This window comes from Uranotaenia lowii, chromosome 3, assembly GCF_029784155.1.
Source record: "Uranotaenia lowii strain MFRU-FL chromosome 3, ASM2978415v1, whole genome shotgun sequence".
NCBI lineage: Eukaryota > Metazoa > Arthropoda > Insecta > Diptera > Culicidae > Uranotaenia > Uranotaenia lowii.
The window spans coordinates 275,849,701-275,868,284 of NC_073693.1; the positions used below are offsets into that span (position 1 = coordinate 275,849,701).

Sequence of the window (18,584 nt, forward strand, 5' to 3'; positions counted from 1 at the left end):
TGAAGGTGTGTGTGTAGAATGTTGCTCCTATTTTGATTTTGGAATTCACTCTTCAGTTGTCAAAATGCATTTCAAGGAAAAAGAGCAGCGTATCAAAATTTTGCTCGCGCATCGCGAAAACCCGAGCTACTCGCACGCAAAGCTGGCAAAATCGCTAAGAGTTGCCAAATCAACCATTACAAATGTAATTAAAGTGTTTGGGGAACGTTTGTTGACAGCCAGGAAGTCTGGATCGGGGGGGAATCGAATACCGGAAGCCGCTGAGACGACAAAGAGAGTTGCCAGTAGTTTCAAGCGAAACCCTAATCTCTCTCTCCGAGATGCCGCAAATAAGCTGGGTGTATCGTCGTCAACCGTGCATCGAGCCAAAAAACGAGCCGGACTATCGACTTACAAGAAGATAGTGACTCCAAATCGCGATGATAAAAAAAATACGACGGCCAAAGCGTGATCCCGGAGGTGGTACACGACGATGCTGACGAAGTTTGACTGCGTGGTAATGGACGACGAAACCCACGTCAAAGCCGACTACAAGCAGCTTCCGGTACAGGAGTTTTACACGGCAAAAGGAAGGGGAAAGGTAGCAGATATTTTCAAGCAAAAGAAACTGTCAAAGTTCGCGAAGAAATATCTGGTTTGGCCAGCCATCTGTACCTGTGGCTTGAAAAGCAGCATTTTCATAGCTCCCGGGACTGTCAACCAAGAAATTTACGTGAAAGAGTGTTTGAATAAACGTCTGCTGCCTTTCCTGAAGAAAGACGGTTGTTCCGTACTGTTTTGGCCAGATTTGGCATCTTGCCATTACGGTAAAAAGGCCATTGAGTGTACACCGCCAACAACGTGCAGGTGGTTCCCAAGGACAAGAACCCTCCGAACACGCCAGAGCTCCGCTCAATTTAGAAATACTAGGCTAACTAAACGGAAACTAAAGAAGACCAAAAAACTGCTAAGGACGAGCAGCAGCTCAAGGCAAACTGGCTTTCTGCGGCGAAGAAGGTGGACAAGGTGGCTGTACAAAGTCTGATGGCAGGGGTTAAGCGTAAGTTGTCTATTTATTTATTTATTACAATTCAACGGAACACATATTGGTCCAAATGATGACTTAAAATTAATATAAAAAGAGTACTAAGTCTAATTACAGGGTTCTCAATACACTTAAAACTTTACTACGGAAAACATCTCTCGAAACGTCGAAGTTGAAGCGCTCAGAAAAACGGTTGAATGTTTTCATTACACCGATGATAGCGCTATTAGCTCCATAATTGTTCAAACGAATAGGAATATACAATCGCAGATCTTGGTTTCTAAGTCCACGGGGTCGCACACTTAGAGGAATGGCTTCTAGGAGCGTGGGGCAGTTAATTCGCGATGTCAAGAGATCGGCGACGAAGGAAGCTCGTGTTGCGTTTCTGCGGGCTTGAAGAGTGTCTATGTCTATGAGACGGCATCGATGTTCATAGCTTGGCAAGTGAAACGGGTCTTGCCAAGGCAGGTGTCTAAGGGGCGAATCGCAAGAAGCGCCGCTGTATAGCCCTCGATCCGTTCGGCCCCATTCTGGTAGTAGGGACACCAAACAACTGATGCATGTTCAAGGATAGAGCGAACAATACTGCAATACAAACTTTCCAGACAATACACATCCTTGAAGTCCTTGGACACTCGAAATAAGAATCCAAGACTTCTCGAGGCTTTGTCGACAACGTAGTTTGTGTGTGTCCTGAATTCCAGCTTCCGGTCTAGAATTTCACCCAGATCATTGATGTGTTCTACGCGTGCGATTGGCTCATCTCCGAGGAAGTACTCAGCGGAAAAAGGCTGCCGCTTTCTTGAAAAGCTGATGACTGCACACTTACTGCGATTCAAAGGCAGGCAGTTTATATCACACCAGTGTGCGAAGAGGTTAAATTGATTTAGTAGGAAATCAATATCGTTCTGGCCGTTGATGTTGTAAAATAGTTTTAGGTCATCAGCATAGCATAGTTTTGGGCCGTCGAGGAGTAAGAGCGCATCGTTGAAGTATATTAAGAAGATAATCGGCCCTTAAATGGCTTCCCTGAGGCACACCAGAAGAAGCAGAGAATTGTTTGGAGAAAGAGTCCTCCGTGCGAACTGTTAATTTACGTCCTGATAGGTAGCTCCGGAACCAGTCAAGAAGAGTTCCACAGAAACCCAGGCGTTCGAGCTTTCCAATGGCAATATCGTGGTTGACTTTGTCGAATGCCGCAGACAAATCGGTGTTAATAGCGTCGGTTTGAGACTTCGCAGCAAAACTTTCTTGCACGTAAGAAGTAAACGTCAGAAGGTTAGTTGTCGTGGAGCGCTTGGGCAAGAATCCGTGTTGATCGTCGGAAAAAAAAATTCTTACAGGACAAGAAAATCGGATCCAAAACCACCAATTTGAATAGTTTGGCTACTGCGCATAATGCCGAGATTCCCCGGTAGTTGTTGACATCTCTCCTGTTACCTTTTTTATACACCGGAAACATGTAAGCCTCCTTCCATAGTGAGGGAAAGATGGCTCTGTCAAGCGAAGCTTGGAAAATAAGCCTAACAGGAGTCAGCAAAACGGGCATGAAACGTTTAATAAAAGTAGCAGGTATTCCGTCCGGACCCGTAGAGACAGAATTTTTGAGCTTAGCTGCTGCTTTTGAGATGACTGCATGCTCAACCACAATGTTGTTTCTAGAGAAGCCCAGTGGCGCAATATTCCTGAATGCACTATCCAGATGTTCAGAGGATGTCGATGCTGTATTGTAGATAGACGAGAATTTTTCGGCAAAGAGATCACAGATTCCACGATCAGAGTTCGCCGTATTGTCATCCAGAAACATTTGGTTTGGCAGACCACGTTCGTTCCGCTGACTTTTAACATGTTTCCAGAACGATTTTGGTCTGGACTTGAGATCAAGCTGAACTCGAGCTAGATCGTTTTGGTGACAACGTTTGCTGACTTTTTTGTAAACAGAGTTTAGTCTACGATAAAAGTCCTTAGTAAAGGAGGATCTTGATTTGTTAAAATTTCTAAGAGCACATCTCTTTGCCGTCTTTAGTCGTCGTAGTTCAGTCGTGAACCAAGGAGTCCGTATATTCTTTTCAGTAGTGTGTTTTGGTACGTGACGATCGATAAACGTAACTCAAGATGTGCGAGAAGGTTTCGGCCGCAGCGTTGGGATTAGATAAGTCGAGCTCAGATTCCCAATCGATGGGAACCAAGGTACGAGAAATCTCGTCAAAGTCGGCGTTCTTGAAGTCAAGATAGAAGGGTGCTAAACCAATAAAGCAGGATGATGGTGTACCGATTTAACGTACAGAGCGGGGGGCCAAAACAACGGACGGTACACGAGTCCCATCGCTGGCAAAGCAGAGATCCAACATACGACCGTTTTCGTTTGTCACGCTGTTAATCTGCCGCAAAGTCGCTATACTCAGGGAGTCTAGTATGACATTCGATAGGGTTGAAAAAGTTGAGCGTACTGGATCCGGATAGAGAAAGTTACTATGGTTGGAGCACCACTTCAAACCGGGCAAATGAAGTCACCAATCAATAGAATGTCATCTTCGGGTGCACAGAGAGAGGCTAATTTTAGATATGTAGCGCGAAAAAGACTCAGCTAGGGCAACATCTCTCGTGCGGTCAGGAGGCAGATACAGTACGCAGGCATAAAGTTTACGGTCACCAAGATCAATGTGGATCAATACAAGTTCCAGATCACTCCAGGAACTGTCTTCGATGAGCAACGCTTGGAAATCTGACTTAACGGCAATCAGCACTCCGCCACCGATGGTCTTTTTGCTATTACGTGGACTGCGATCGCAACGAAACACTAAATAGTCAGGTCCAAATATCTGGCTCGAAAGAGTACGGTCGTTCAGCCATGTTTCCGTGAAGGCGGCAATGTCGTAACAACAACATGAGCTTGCGAGCTGGTAGTCCGCTAGACACGAGTTCATACCTCCGACGTTCTGGTAGTACAAGGTTATTGAGTCGAAAGTGTCCGAAGCAGAGCTAGATTCCTGAACACTGGAATAGAGAGTACTACCAGGCGGAGGAAACCGGTCGGGAGTGCCATACTTGCCTGAGTCCACAGGCTGGAGAACCCCTGCGCCAGGAGAAGGCCCGGAAATTCGGATTTGGAAAAAGCGGAAGCCTAACTGAATAGTTCTGTAGCGAAACAGTGTGATTTTTGTAATTCTGTTTTTAACATTGTTGTTTTCACCAGGATCAACTTTAAGCAGTTTTTATGGCCTATTTGAAATACTGAGTACTTTTTGACAGAAAATTGCCCTTTTCAAAAGTCTTCTGAAAGCATATGGAGGATCAAACCGATAGAAAACTTAAAATATCTGGAGAAACTTATGTGTCCATTTTACCTGACCTAGCAATTTTTTTCAACTCGTTTGTTGTTCAAGCCCGTCAACCAAAATTCGATGGTTTTTTCTCCAGATGGTCAATGAAAAGTCTAATAAAGACTCCACTGTTGAAAACGCTTGAAATTTCCAAAAACGTTGCGAGTTATAGACTATTTTCTGAGTACAGAAAATTTCATCGAATGGTGCAGCCTGAAAGTTTTTATTTGTTTTGTTTACTTTTATGAGATCTTGCTTGCTGCAAATCAACGAAGGGTCTCGAAAGTGTTAATACACCTAGGAAAACATATTCCCATCTTAGGGTTTTTTTCCAAACTTTCTAATTTCCGGAATACTAAAAGTGTCCGTCTTACCCGACTTTCCCCTTCCAAAAATATTTCCGGTAATTTTTATGATCACATCTCGTTGAACTCACTAGAAATTCACGTAAATTGTAGGTGACTTTCATGAAACGCGTTTACAAATTTATTTCGTATCATCTACGTGAATATTATTTGGATAAAAATTATGTAGTTTTTCACGTAGCCGTTACCTGCAAAATATTTTGGGTGCAATTTTAATTAAAAAGGGATAATATTCAGACACATAAACACTTCCTCATCACATTCCAATACCTTGAATCGATTTACTGTCACTAGATAAATGATTTTTTTTATTGCACAATGGTGTGAGCCAATTTCAATATTTAAAATACAAAAACGTTGAAAATTGGTTAAAACTAATTCTGATGGTCGCCATAGGAAATTGAACAGGTTACTAAATCCAAGCTCTTTTTTTAACTAAAAAAGCATAATTGATTCCCATTACTTGAAATCGAGAAAAATGACAAATTTGTCTTCTTAAAATACCCATCTCAATCTTATTTTATCATTAAATCATGAAAGCTTTCACTGTTACATAGATTATTTTTGTAAATCCACTCAGAAAGCAAAGGTCAGACAACTATCTTTAAAATTTCTGACGAAAAATCCTATTCTTTCATGCACTTGTTTTTGATCAGCTCAAGTCAGTAAGTTGATTATCATTGCAATGCATTATAAGACTGAATGTTCTACATTTGAGAAAAATGTCATATCCCTTAGTGAAACTTTGCTCATCTCAATGCTACCCTTCCGATTGAAACTGCTTTTGAAAGCAGAAAAAAATGTAATTCCCGAGCTTTTTGGCCTATTGATGACAGTTATCAGCCCACAAACCGGACTAATAAGATGTTAATGGTGATTTTGTAACAGTTGCTAGTATATTTCTACATCGAAAAGCGGAATTCCAAATCAACTGCCATTGACTTCCTGAACTTGACACGGTGGCGGTTGATTTGTAATACGTTTTTCCCCCGTCGACTCAATCTCTAGGCGATGTTCTGACTGTTTTCATCTTATTTCGTGTTTGGAATTAAGAAAAAAAAGGCGATCAACGCGATCTTCCCCGTAGACGACGACCTGTTTATTATTATAATTTTTTATTCTTGTGTGTCTTTCGTTTCTTCCCGGCTTCTCGAGAGACCGAACTATTATCAGCTTATGTGGACTTGTCTGTGGGAATTTGAGTTTGTGCGTTTTCGTGGTATTTGTAGCTGGAATTGACGCATTCGTCTTCTTCCTTAGCTGATCTCGGTCTGGTTCGGTGCATTGGTGGATGTCTAATCGGCCTGTTGTAATCAGTTGGTAGCGAAGATCCACAGTAGAATGGCGATCACCGAAAGGCTACCGGTGCTGTTAGTTCTAGCGTTTTGGCTGGCTGGCCACATACAGGCTCGTGAGTATCTTTGAAGTGGGGAAGAGAGCAACGACAGGACCCTTATTCATAAGGGATTTTTTTCTTATTTCCTGGACTTTTAGTGGAACAGTTCGATGAATGTCGAGATGGTGCCGGAGCCAGAGGAATCTGCGTTCCATTGAGGGAATGTACCCAGACCAGTCATCTGCTGATGAGAGGCAACCTGAGTGATGCAGAACGGGATTATCTGAAGAAGTCTTCCTGTGGGAAGCTGGATTCTCGTCAAGCCGTCTGCTGTCCGCTGGCTCACAAACTTAGCAATCGTTTCGGGGCACCTGCTGCGCTGCCCGCCATTGGCCAATGCGGACAAACGATCGGTACCCGGATTGTGGGCGGTGGAATCGCCATGCTCGATGATTTTCCCTGGTTGGCGAGGATCCAGTATTACAAATGTGAGTAAATATCGAACTACTTTGAGGCCAAAGGGGGGTTTACATCAAATTTTTATGGAGTTCACACTATGAATGAAAATAGTACCACTTTGTGATTTGCTTGTTATAATATGAATGATTAAAAATCACGAAAATTTTCTTCTAACGTTTGTTCTGAATTGTTTAACGGATAAATCAAGCATAAGTTTACATTTTTTGGACGTAGCAATTGGCGTTGAGGATCCAAAATGTAAAAAAGGGGTGCGAAATAAGAATAGTACCACTTGAGTTTTTCAACAAAAACAAGATTATTTTTAAAATTTACTGATTAAAAGTTAATAATAATGCAACTACGAATTATTTGAGAGCTAACTGGATTTTAAAAAGTTTTCCAGAATTCCAAAGGTTTTCAAAGGTATTAAAAGGAGTTTTTAAAAGATGTTACTCTAGCGTTAAGGAATTTGATATTTGAGCAATAAAACTTTATCAAACTGCTTGATTTCTTCATTAACATTCATAAGTATGATGCAAAATGATGAAACATAGATTTGAGGCTGAACTTGAATCCAAAAAACAGGTTTAAATTTAAAAATACTAATGTTTTTTTAATATTCTAACACTATTTCTTTAGTTTTAAGTCATAGATGGCAGCACTATTTTGCAATGTATTCAAATCAATGCCCATTTTCGAACATCCAGGATTATTTAAGGTGTGCTGGATGAATTTGGTCAAGAAATAAGTACATGGAACCGTGTGAACGCCTTGGAAATTCTATGATCACTTAATCAAAAAAAAAAAGAATTGCATCAAGGTCACTAAAAGTGAATTTTTTGGACCGATAATCGGTATGATTTGCAATTGAATCGGTAGTTTAGATGAGTAGAAATTTTGGCAGTTGTACATTCTTGTGCTGGTGATTCTTTTGCAAATCCGGAAAAGCTTTCTGAATGTGGGCCTAAATAAACCTGTTAAATCAATATTGAGGCTTAATTCAGTTTTAACTGCAAGATTGTGCTGCCATTTACGACTTGAAAATGGAAAAAGTGTGGTTAACTGAAAAAAAATCTTAGTTTTTCAATTCCAGCCTGTTTTTTCTGATTCAAATTAAACCTCGAATATTTGATTCATCATTTCAAGTGATTTCAATGAAGAAAGTAAATAGTTTAGTAAATAATTATTTAACTGATTCTGTGTTTTAAACATTTAATCTTTATTCTCAATTTTTTTTTCAACCGATCATTTTTGCACTTATACCCCTTAGGCTTTGAGGGCATCGAATGAAACTTTCGTCGCATTTAGAATAACAATTAAAAAAATATTATCTGATGAAAATCACATTCAAAAATATCTCAGGAAAAGATTTTTTTTGTGTTTCAGACATAGAATTGAAATTAACATTTGGTGCAATTTCTGCTTTTGCTCTGATAGAAACTTGGTATCTTTTTTTAATTTAATTTTTTTTTTCAAAACTTGATTTGAAATTATGATTTGGATTTGAAACACTGAATTTCGGTTCTGAATATAACGTGGTTTATAGTTTTGAATTCTTAAACTCTTATATCTGTATCTCTATGGAATGTAGGTTTAATGATTTTGTTTATTTTTTTCAAAATTTTGTTTTCTATGTTTCAAATTTTTATGATATCTCCAAATTGTCACTAGGTAAATATTTTTCGAATAAGCACAAACCAAACGATTAATGATGATATGATAATCATTTACATATAATATCTACTATCCGGTCATTTTTTTTAAATTAGAGAATGATAGTGTGTGATAAGGGTTTTTTTTAAAAAAATGAGAATTATTTTTTTTCATTTTACAGCTTAATCAGAGATTTCATTTCTAAGATACTTTTAAACTCTTCCCCAATGTTTGCACGTGATTGATAACCAGTTTTTATTTGAAGACACCAGAAAGTTTTTTTTACACGTTTTGTATTTTCTGGATAGCTTTTGAAGAAAATCGAATTATAGGGGCCCCTCGAAAAAAATTGCACCGGGCAACCCGATGGCTTAATCTGGCCCTGCTTATACCCCTTTGTCTCTAAACACATGCGCTTATACCCCTTGGCTACTAACAAATTTTCATTTTAAGGTGATTTTGTCTTGTTGATATTATTCAGAAAATAATGGTATTAAAAAGGGAAAGTCAAATAATTTATTAACATATTCATTTTTACTGTTATGATGGGAAATGTACCCTGGTAATCGAGACATTTGATATCTACAAATCAACCTTGTCTTGTCAGTTGGAGTAAATCTCTCCAAACAATAATTTTCTATCAGGATAATTATAAGAATAATTCATGAAAGGTATTTCTCTATGAATTTTCAATCATTAGGGTAAATGAGCCTAATTTCGCTATATTTTGTCAGAGGTTTTTAGATTTGATATTATTGCGCCGAATCTTTAATACTTAGATATACAATTTTTTGGTAACTAAATTCCAAATTTTTTTCTGAACTCTGTTTTGGTTTGAAATAATCATTTCAAGCCTTAATTTACGAAAAATATCATGTTTTATAAAGTGTGTCGAAATTCCTAATATGGCACTAATTGTTCCTAATGTTAACATATGGGTGTTCCTAATGTTAACATATGAGGAAAAAATGTATCCGCGTACCCAAATATTACACTTTTTGCATATGGGTCTGTTTTTTTAATACTTTAAAAGGAAAAATCTTAAAACTCACTTTTTTATAAATATAACAACGTTTTTGGAATATGAATAGGGAAATAAGAACTATTTAAATCCTAAACAATATTCCTTCACGCTAGTTTTGAAGAAAATAGTGAAAACTGAGCACATTTAAATTCAAACTTTACCTTTTCCAATAGATACATTTATTATATTTCAAAAAGTAGAAAATTCATTGTAATGCATACAAATAAGTTCAGTTAAACAGAGCATCATGCAACAGCATTGTTAGATGCAACATTTGGGTACCACAACACTTATTTAACTTTATTTTGATATAATTGATTAAAATTATCATTTAATGATAAAAAAAAACGATGATGCCATAGTTTCTCACTTCGTGGGAGAGTTTTATAAAGTTTTTGAATCTCATAGAAAATTCGAAACATCGAAATTTTTACATTTTTGATGCCGTAAAAAACTTTACACAATGGGGCGGATTGACTTAGTGATATTACCTACAAACTTTATATGGAACTAATCATCCTACATCAACACTGTTGGTGTATGAATATTTTTCGAAAAATCATTTAATTTTTTAAAATAAATATTTTTAAAATTCCGTTACCAGTCTGGGCTAAAATGCATCGACATGGAAATCAATGATTCACAGTTTAAATCTTGTTTCCATATGCTAGAATATGATGTAAAATTTTTGTAGTATTATTTATCCCTAAATGCATCAGCACCCTTCTGCATTCTTTTAGAAGAAAAATATAAACTTTAATTCTAACAAAATCTTAAATAACTGCAGATCGTACTTTATGCGTAACGACATCACAAATATGTCAAAAACTTTTCAAAATTTGTTGTTTGATTTTTCATTAAGATCAAAGGTTTTTGCAACTTAGATACCCTTTTTCTTAGTAGGGTGAAAATCGTATGTTATGTAAATTTAAAAATAACTGGTGAAACCAATTATTTTTCTGACTACGTTAATTTTATGTCCCATTAACCTTAAAACTTTCGATGTACAAACGGTAGGATGATCAGTAGACGTTAGGGTTTAAGAAGCAATTGAAGTTGAAAAGTGTTGCATGATGCCCCAAAAGACGGTATACAACGTATTTTATTGAGATTTTTTTTTAATTTTTCCTTTCGATTCTGTTCTCGTTAAGAAGCTCTCTGTAACTTGATGGTTTCCTTTTCTGTCGCGAAAGGTTCGTTCCTTACAACCTGGCGAAAATATTTTTTCAACATTTTAAGCTTTGAGATATACTGAAGTTAAATAAATCATGTTTTATTAGCTCAAAACAGTTTATTTTAACAGATCGTTGAAAATTATGTTAAAACACAATTCTATCAATCAAATTTATTTCAAATACATTCTAAGACTTTGATATAGTTTGGAAAACTATGACTATATCCATAATTAGGAACACATTGAAAATAGTGTTCCTAATTGTGGACATATGCTTTTTTTAGTTTTTACACGAACAAAACATCGTTCTAACATACTTATTACTTAAATCATGATAAAAAACAATCCGACAAAAAATTTCAAAAAAATCGGTTGACAAATTCAGCTTTAATCTTCTTTTTCTAAACAGGTGTTTTTTAAGGCATTTGCTAACAATTCCATTCAATTTGGACATGCTTAGAAACAATCCGGATTTTACGAAAAATCTTGTGAATTAGAAAGCTTATTTGTTTGTAAAATGAAAGTTCACGTGATCCTTTAAATTATAATTTTTTTGATAATTGTGATAAGTGAAAAATAACGTCAAAAACAGGCAAAATCGAACAGTATGTTAACATTAGGTACACATGCCACATTAGGAACACTTACCCTACATGTTTGTTTGTTTGTTTGTAGGTCATACTAGATAATTTGCTAAGTTTGTTGGGCTTTTACTTGGCGTTTGAAGTCTACTTTGTTTGGTATGATTTTTAAGTATGCCGGAAGCGTATTAAATTCGGATTTGCTGAAGTATTCAGGTGACTTTTTCACTTTTTCGGTGTTTGCTCTTCGTAGTGTCAGATTTCCCCTCGATCGTGTGTGGAATCTGTGGTTCCTCTGGTGGATTTGTTGGTTGTGGTGGATAACCGGGTTGTGTAGCATATTGTGGAGTTGGATAACACTTTGGAGTTCCCTTAGTGCGGATATTGGTAATACTGATGGCGAGGATTGGTATAATAGGTTGTACGTGGAGAAAAGTCTGGGTCGTTTGTATACAGCTTTGAGGCATCGATTCTGCATAATTTGAAGTGGTTTAACGTCAGTTTTACTTGCAGCTCCCCAAATGGAGACCATGTATTGCAATTTCGATTGCACAAATGCATGATACAGGCTTGTTAGTTGTTTGGTGGGAATAAACCACGATTTTTTTTTCCAAATTATGCAGTGTATGGTGCCAAGATCCTTCCTAAGACAATCCATATGATTGTCTCATCTGATGTGTTCATCAAAATTAAGGCCTATTTAAAATTTCTGACTCGCTCAATTACCGTTGTACCAAGTTCTAGCTGACAGTGATTGGTGGTGAGCCGATTAGGTGAACTAATGATTACATATTTGGTCTTTTCTAGGTTAAGTAAAAGGAGGTTCACATCGAAGTATGCTTTCAGTTTAACCAAGTCGCTTGACATTTGAGAGATAATTACTCCGATCCCAAGCAACCAAAAGTCCCATAAAACAGCTACAAAAACGCTTACTCAGCCCCATCAATGATATGAAGTACGTTCTATGCAGCTCAAAATTTAAGTTCTTATTGATACTTTCAAGTTACAAAACAAGTCTTGATGATCTTCTATTCAGCTTTCAACGGCCTCTTAATTCAGCTCCCAAAAAATCGCAAAATGAGCAATAAAATCTCTCTCTATCTCAACTGAACCGTTGGCTTCGGTTCAAATCACCTTCTCTTGATTATTTACTGTGTTCTGTACCGGTGCCGCCATGATGCCACGCGCCGGATTCCAAACTCAACAAATTGTTCAATTGCTTCTTTCCTACATTTCCTACCTATAACGCATCAGAATGGTCACTCAATTACTAAATTACTTGTTGAAAAAAAACTTGCCCAGTTTGGGGATCGAACCCCGACCTTCGTGGTGAGAAACGAACACGCTACCACAAGACCACGCCTAGATGTTGTTCTAACTGATACCAAAACTCGAAGTGGTGATTTGATTTTAAAGCACATAAATGCACTTTATGTGACTTATCAAATCCCGTTTGAGAACTTTTGTGCCCTTTATGTGACTTACCAAATCCCGTATAACGTACGTATGGATCACTTTTGCAACTTTCAAGTTCGTTAATGAGTACATATAGTTTACTTATGGGAATTGGGCAAAACAAGTCACATAAAACGTACATATTAAGCACTTTTGCAACTTTCAAGTTTATTAATGAGTACATTAAGTTCACTAAAGAGAATTGGGAAGTTGATTCTTTTTGTCAGCCAATATGTAACTTTCAATGCCTTCATTCAAGTAAATATGTGACTTTTGGTTGCTTGGGATGTCGTGGTGCTCGAAAGGCAACGACGTATCATCCGCAAACAATCTAGGTTTACCATGTAAGCGTAGCTGGTGTAAATCGTTCACATAAAGGATAAACAGAAGTGGTACAAGGTACTGCCTAGAGGGACTCCAATAGACAGGTTTCCAAGGTCACTAGTTGACTGATTGATTTGGACGTACTGCTTTCTGTTAGCAAGATAACTAGCAAATAGAGACAATGCGTTACCTCTGATTCCAAAAGAATTCAGTTTTCGAAACAGAATAGCATGGTCAATCGTGTCGAAAGCTTTTTTCAGGTCCAAAAATAACACTCCCATAAGCTTGCGATTATCCACGGCATTGTGAATAGCGTCTACTAGCTCAGTTACTGCTGTCAGAGTACTTGACCCTTCGCAAAAACCGTATTGATGGCTGTGTACATTATGCTGCTTCAAGAAGTGCAAAACCCGGTCTGCTAGATCTGCTATCAGCTGCTCTATTATCTTACTAAACACCGATAGTATTGGTATCGGCCGGTAATTACTACAATCCGTTTTTTTCCGCTTTGTATATTGATATCACCCGCACTGTTTTGAGAAATTCAGTAAATTCTCCGAGTTCAGTACAGTTGCAGTGGTTGAAAGTGTCGCTTATCAATGGTGCCAAAATAAGATGGTTTGCTTTGACGAAATGCGCTGGAATTCCATCCGGACCTGGGCTTTTTGAAGCATCGAATTTATTTATTTTGATGATGACTGCTTGTTCAGTTGTTGGTCGAAGATAAATACTGCCACTATTATCGACATAGTGTTTAGGAGCATGGATATTTCTGGGAATAGTGGTCGTAAACTGAGTTCCACTACTGGTAAAATATTGATTGAAAACATTGGCAACTACTTTTCCTTCCTCCGTAACAGCTCCATTTAACTCTAACTTGATTTTCTCCTTACCCGCATTGCACGTTTCATTCTGGGATGATTTTTTGAAAAAGTTTATGATAAAAGCTTTTCTTCGCTTCAGTTTTAGCATGTTTAAGTTGTTTTGAACCTTTTAAAAAATATTCTTTAATTCATCGTGTGCAGGGTACTTCATGCAACGCGTAATGACCTTTTTTTATTCGCATCAAGTTCCATACATCCAGTGACATCCATGGGCAGTAGACTGAACCAATTTGGAGTCATTTTTGAATTTAACAAACCCTGGGGTCTAGAAAGCTTCGTCTTGGTCCAAAACTCATCCATGATTTTTTGCAGAATTTTTAAGTTACGTTTACTTGAGTAAATTTGAACATTTAAGTTTGAATGGGAAAATTGAATATTATGTACTGAAAAATCAACTTCATTTTGGTTTCTTCTGTGGAACCGAGCCAGCTGACAGTTTTTATGCCAATTTATAAAATTGCTAAAGGAAATTTTTCGCATAACAACTTTGTCGAAGACCGTAACTTCGTATCTTATTAGGCAAAAAAGTTATTAGCTGTTTAACAGAGGTTTGTATTTTCGCATTGATAAACAATAAATTCAATTGACAACACTGCAGGAGTCTCGCGAAGTATTGCATGAAAAGTAGCCATGAAATACCTCACTAGCCACCCTGCAGGGATGTCAATTAAATTTATTGTTTATCAATGCGATAAGCCATACCCCTGTTAAACAGCTAATAGCTTTTTTACCTAATAAGATACGAAGTTACGGTCTTCGACAAAGTTGCTAAGCGAAAAATTTCATTTAGCAATTTTATAAATCGGCATAAAAACTGTCAGCTGGCTCGGTTCCACAGAAGAAACCAAAAAGAAGTTGATTTTTCAGTACAAAATATTCAATTTTCCCATACAAACCTAAAAGTTTAAATTTACTCATGTAAACGTTACTTAAAAATTCTGCCAAAAATCATGGATGAGTTTTGGACCAAGATGAAGCTTTCTAGACCCCAGGGTTTGAGAAATTAAAAAATGACCCCAAATCGACTCAGTCTAATGGGCAGTAACCTATGATTTTGACATCGGCAGAAACTGTTTTGAAATATCTTTCTTTCAGTTGGCTGTACAGTATGCTAACTTCTCTAACTTATCTGTGGGACTGTTCGCATGTATGTTATGAAATTCAATTTAGAAGGCTTCATTGATCTTTTCATTTTGTACAATCACTTTTTCAAACTTTTTCACACACCGCCCTCTATTTTCGAATTCAACGCCCCCCTTCCAAAAATAAATTATCTTTAAAAAAAAACAAAATATGTTATGAAATTGTTGTATGTTGTAAGACAAAACTAAAAATGCAGTCAAAGTATAATAAATTGCATTGCATTGCATTAAACTGGGGTTACCCCAGCAAACATTTATGAAGGTATAACGCAGGAACAACAGAATTATTGAAACAAATATACCAGATGAAAAGATTGTATTAAACTTACCAAAATAGCATATAGCTACAAAAGTGGAGGCGATATACCTACAATAACAAGATTCCAACGATTCTTTTTTCCAACAAAAAGCAAAATAAACGGAAAAAAAATCCTCGACCGAGATTTGAACTCCAGTCCTCCGAGTTCGCAGACCCGTATCTTACTACGATGCCAACTCTTCAGTTGATTTGGTCTACGCTAAAGCTCTATAGGTGAGAATTTGTTTTTACGAACCGGTCTAAGAAAGAGACCGGAGAGAGTGTCAATTGAAGGACCGCCCATTTATCGTAAATCAGTTCACTCAAATCGTAAATGTCGAATGAGCATATTCTCAACTTTTTGGAGACATATTTACGAATTGACTAAACTGCTATCCGATTCAATTTTTTTTGGGCAAAGCTTGTCGTAAATGAATGATAGAAAATCACTCAATACCAATGTGTTTACGGTAGTTATTGAAAATGTCTTAATATTCGATTTGGATTATCATTTCTATTACGATTTCATGTTAGCTGGGACCTTCAAAACATTACATTTTTTTTCGAATGAATTCTAGTTTTTTAAAAACTTCCAAAAAGCAGAACATATAATTTAAACATTGCTAGATTCATTGGCCATAATGAACCAATTCTGACATATCAATTTTTGAATTTTGCGAAAAAATTCTACCTTCAAATGAAATTGAACAACGACAAATCTTCAGAGTGTTGATCAAAAGCGGAGGGCAAAATATGATGAGGTGCGTTATTTGATCAGAAAGATAAAAAAAATCAAATATCCTTTCATATTGATTTCATATTGATCATTAAACAACAGGAAACTATTATTATTTTTGGAATAAAATGGACTTGTTGAAAAAAATAATAGAAAGAATTAAAACTCAAATTGATTTGGATGAAATGAAATCAGTTCGAATTTCAAATTTGCGAAACTGAATCGTTTATTGCACAGAAAAGTTTATTTTACGCTAACATTTGGCTAAAAAAGTAGCTTTGAATTTAGTTCAAATCATTATCAAATTAGTAATCAATTTATAAAATTTGTAATAAATTATTTCAGAGAATATTGGATGTTAATAAAAAAAAATCAGCTAGTGTCTAGATACTGACTTTTAAAATCATTGAATAAAAAAACCATTTTTTACCCCAATAAAATATAAAACCTCTAACATATTCTTAAACTAAAAATTATTTAGTTTGTATTGAAAATACAACGCGTATCTTAATCTTGGTTATCGAAATTCTTCGACTGCTAAACTTTTTACTGTAGTTTTGAATAGATCAAAAAGAAGTCAAAGAAAAGATTTATAAAATTTTAAATTTCAATTTGAATGCTGTTTAAATTTTAGCAGCATTTACGATTTTAAAACTAACATAAGTTCCAATAACTCTATTCCAGTAAATATTATTGATAAACGAATAGCTTTTATAGCTTAACCACAAGAAATGACACTGTTGAATTTTTGAATCAGTTTAGTCAAAGAGGAAAAAATCAAAACTTCAAGTTAAAGAGCAGTTAGTCAAAATTTTATCAATTTTTCTTTTCCTTCAAATCTACCAAAGCTGTGAAGCCTTTTCACAGTGTTATCGAAAACATTTTTCGCTCAGCAATTTTTTAAGTTCACATTGCAAATTGATGGAAACGAGACGTTTCTAGTAAACTGAATTGAGCAATGAGTTTCAAATCTGATCAAATCATTTTTGTACATTTTCTGATGCCTTCGCATTTGTTACTATGATGTTTAACACATATCGCCTGATTTTAAGGGAAGTTGGTGTGATTGAGGCTCTTCTCGTCAACTTAACGCAAAGCGGTGTACATCATTCAATTCAGTATCATTCGATATGGTTGTTTTCCGGGAATTAGAAACAAAGAACGTTTTTTTTCTGATGCCGGTCGTCATACACACACAGCGCTCGGAACTTTAATATCCTTGCTGGCGGATTATTTTCATCCTGCTTTGTCTTGTAAGGAAAATAGGGGTATGATTTATTTGGTTTCATTCAGAAATTCAATGAGGTTGCGCAGGGAGGACAATTTTTTTTGTTTCGATTTTAGTCTTCATTTCATTCACGACTTTATATTAACGTTGCAGTTGGCGAACAGTTAAACAAAATTCCAGTACAACTGTGTTCGATGTTTACTCTTGGGCTCGAACACATCGTCACAGACATCGTCTCAAGAAGCAACTGACTTGCCAACTAAGATTTCACAAGCCCATAGGGATGACAATGCCGGCGATAAAAAAAACCTTGATAGTGCCGGTCCGTCATAAAATTTATGCCAATAATTCCACCTCCATGTAACGTCATTTTAGGAGTAGAGTCTGATTTGTGGGTGTACATACATACAATTACAATTGGAAAAAATTGAATCAAGAAACGAACGACTAAATGGATAAATTGTTAATGCTTTCATATGTTTTCATTAAATTTTTCTTCTAGCAAACAAACGTTTTGGATTCCACTGCGGGGGAGTTTTGATCAACGAGCGCTACGTACTGACGGCTGCTCACTGCATACAAAGCGTACCATCTAGTTGGGTCGTGTTAGTATTCTTCGACTATATAATTCTAAGCATGAGTTGGTTTTTCATCACCTAATCATCATCGATCATTTCCAGGTACAAAATTCGCCTCGGTGAGTACGATACCGAAAATGCGGAAGATTGCAACTATCACGAGCCGGATGATTGTGTTAATGCTGTGAAAGATATCCTGGTGGCGGCGTATTACATCCATGACGACTATTACCAAGAGAATGGGGCCGACTATAATGACATCGCTTTGATCCGGATGGCGGAAACGGTTGAGTTTACTCCCTACATTCAACCGATATGCCTTCCGAGTGGGGATCTACTGAAAAAGACCGATGCCGTCGGAACGATGCTAACGGTGGCCGGATGGGGTCAAACGGAGAACAAAACCGCAAGCCGGTATAAGATGTACCTGGCAGTTCCGGAATGGAAGAACGATCTTTGCGGGGACGCCTTTAGCAGTGCCAACGTGGACATCGTCGAGAGTCAGCTCTGTGCCGGAGGTGTCGCGGGAAAGGATTCCTGCCGGGGTGATTCCGGTGGACCGCTGATGAAGATCGAAAAGGTTCGCGATAAGTCGGCCTGGTTTTTGAAGGGCATCGTTAGCTTTGGGACTGACAAGTGCGGAACCGAGAACATTCCGGGTGTCTACACTAGAATTAACAAGTATATTGATTGGATTGAGGAATATATAGAAGAATAAACTAACGAGAATAGAAAATGTTTCAATTCAAGAATAGCACTTTTTTTTATTATCAAGACATGAGAAAATTTATAAGAGTCATGCAACTTAGTTACCACACTACACGAAAAGGTTTTCCCAGACTAAACTCGCATTTGCTGATCAAAACTTACATGTCATGCTATAGGGTAACGGACTTATTTTGGACCGGGTACATATTTTGGACCACCTTGCCGCTTTTTTTCTAATATTTCTCTCATACATCATTAGAAACATGAAAATTTTAACAAATATAGTTAAAGC

General features: G+C 36.9%; 1 protein-coding gene across 1 annotated transcript; it reads left to right on the forward strand.

Moving 5' to 3' along the window:
- The first annotated feature begins 5,727 nt into the window (after positions 1-5,727).
- Positions 5,728-18,336, forward strand: LOC129757509 (CLIP domain-containing serine protease B4-like). Its single transcript, XM_055754773.1, has 4 exons — positions 5,728-6,123; positions 6,207-6,536; positions 17,509-17,611; positions 17,687-18,336. The coding sequence occupies exons 1-4, from the start codon at positions 6,054-6,056 to the stop codon at positions 18,300-18,302; spliced, it is 1,119 nt and encodes a 372-aa protein (XP_055610748.1). The 5' UTR covers positions 5,728-6,053; the 3' UTR covers positions 18,303-18,336.
- The last annotated feature ends 248 nt before the right edge of the window (positions 18,337-18,584 follow it).

What these genes read in the sequence shown, in the direction of transcription:
- LOC129757509 (XM_055754773.1), top strand. Translation starts at nt 6,054, where the DNA reads ATGGCGATCACCGAAAGGCTACCGGTGCTGTTAGTTCTAGCGTTTTGG. An exon ending in GGCTGGCCACATACAGGCTC is followed by an intron (nt 6,124 to 6,206) that starts GTGAGTATCTTT and finishes CTGGACTTTTAG; the next exon opens with TGGAACAGTTCGATGAATGT. An exon ending in GTACCATCTAGTTGGGTCGT is followed by an intron (nt 17,612 to 17,686) that starts GTTAGTATTCTT and finishes GATCATTTCCAG; the next exon opens with GTACAAAATTCGCCTCGGTG.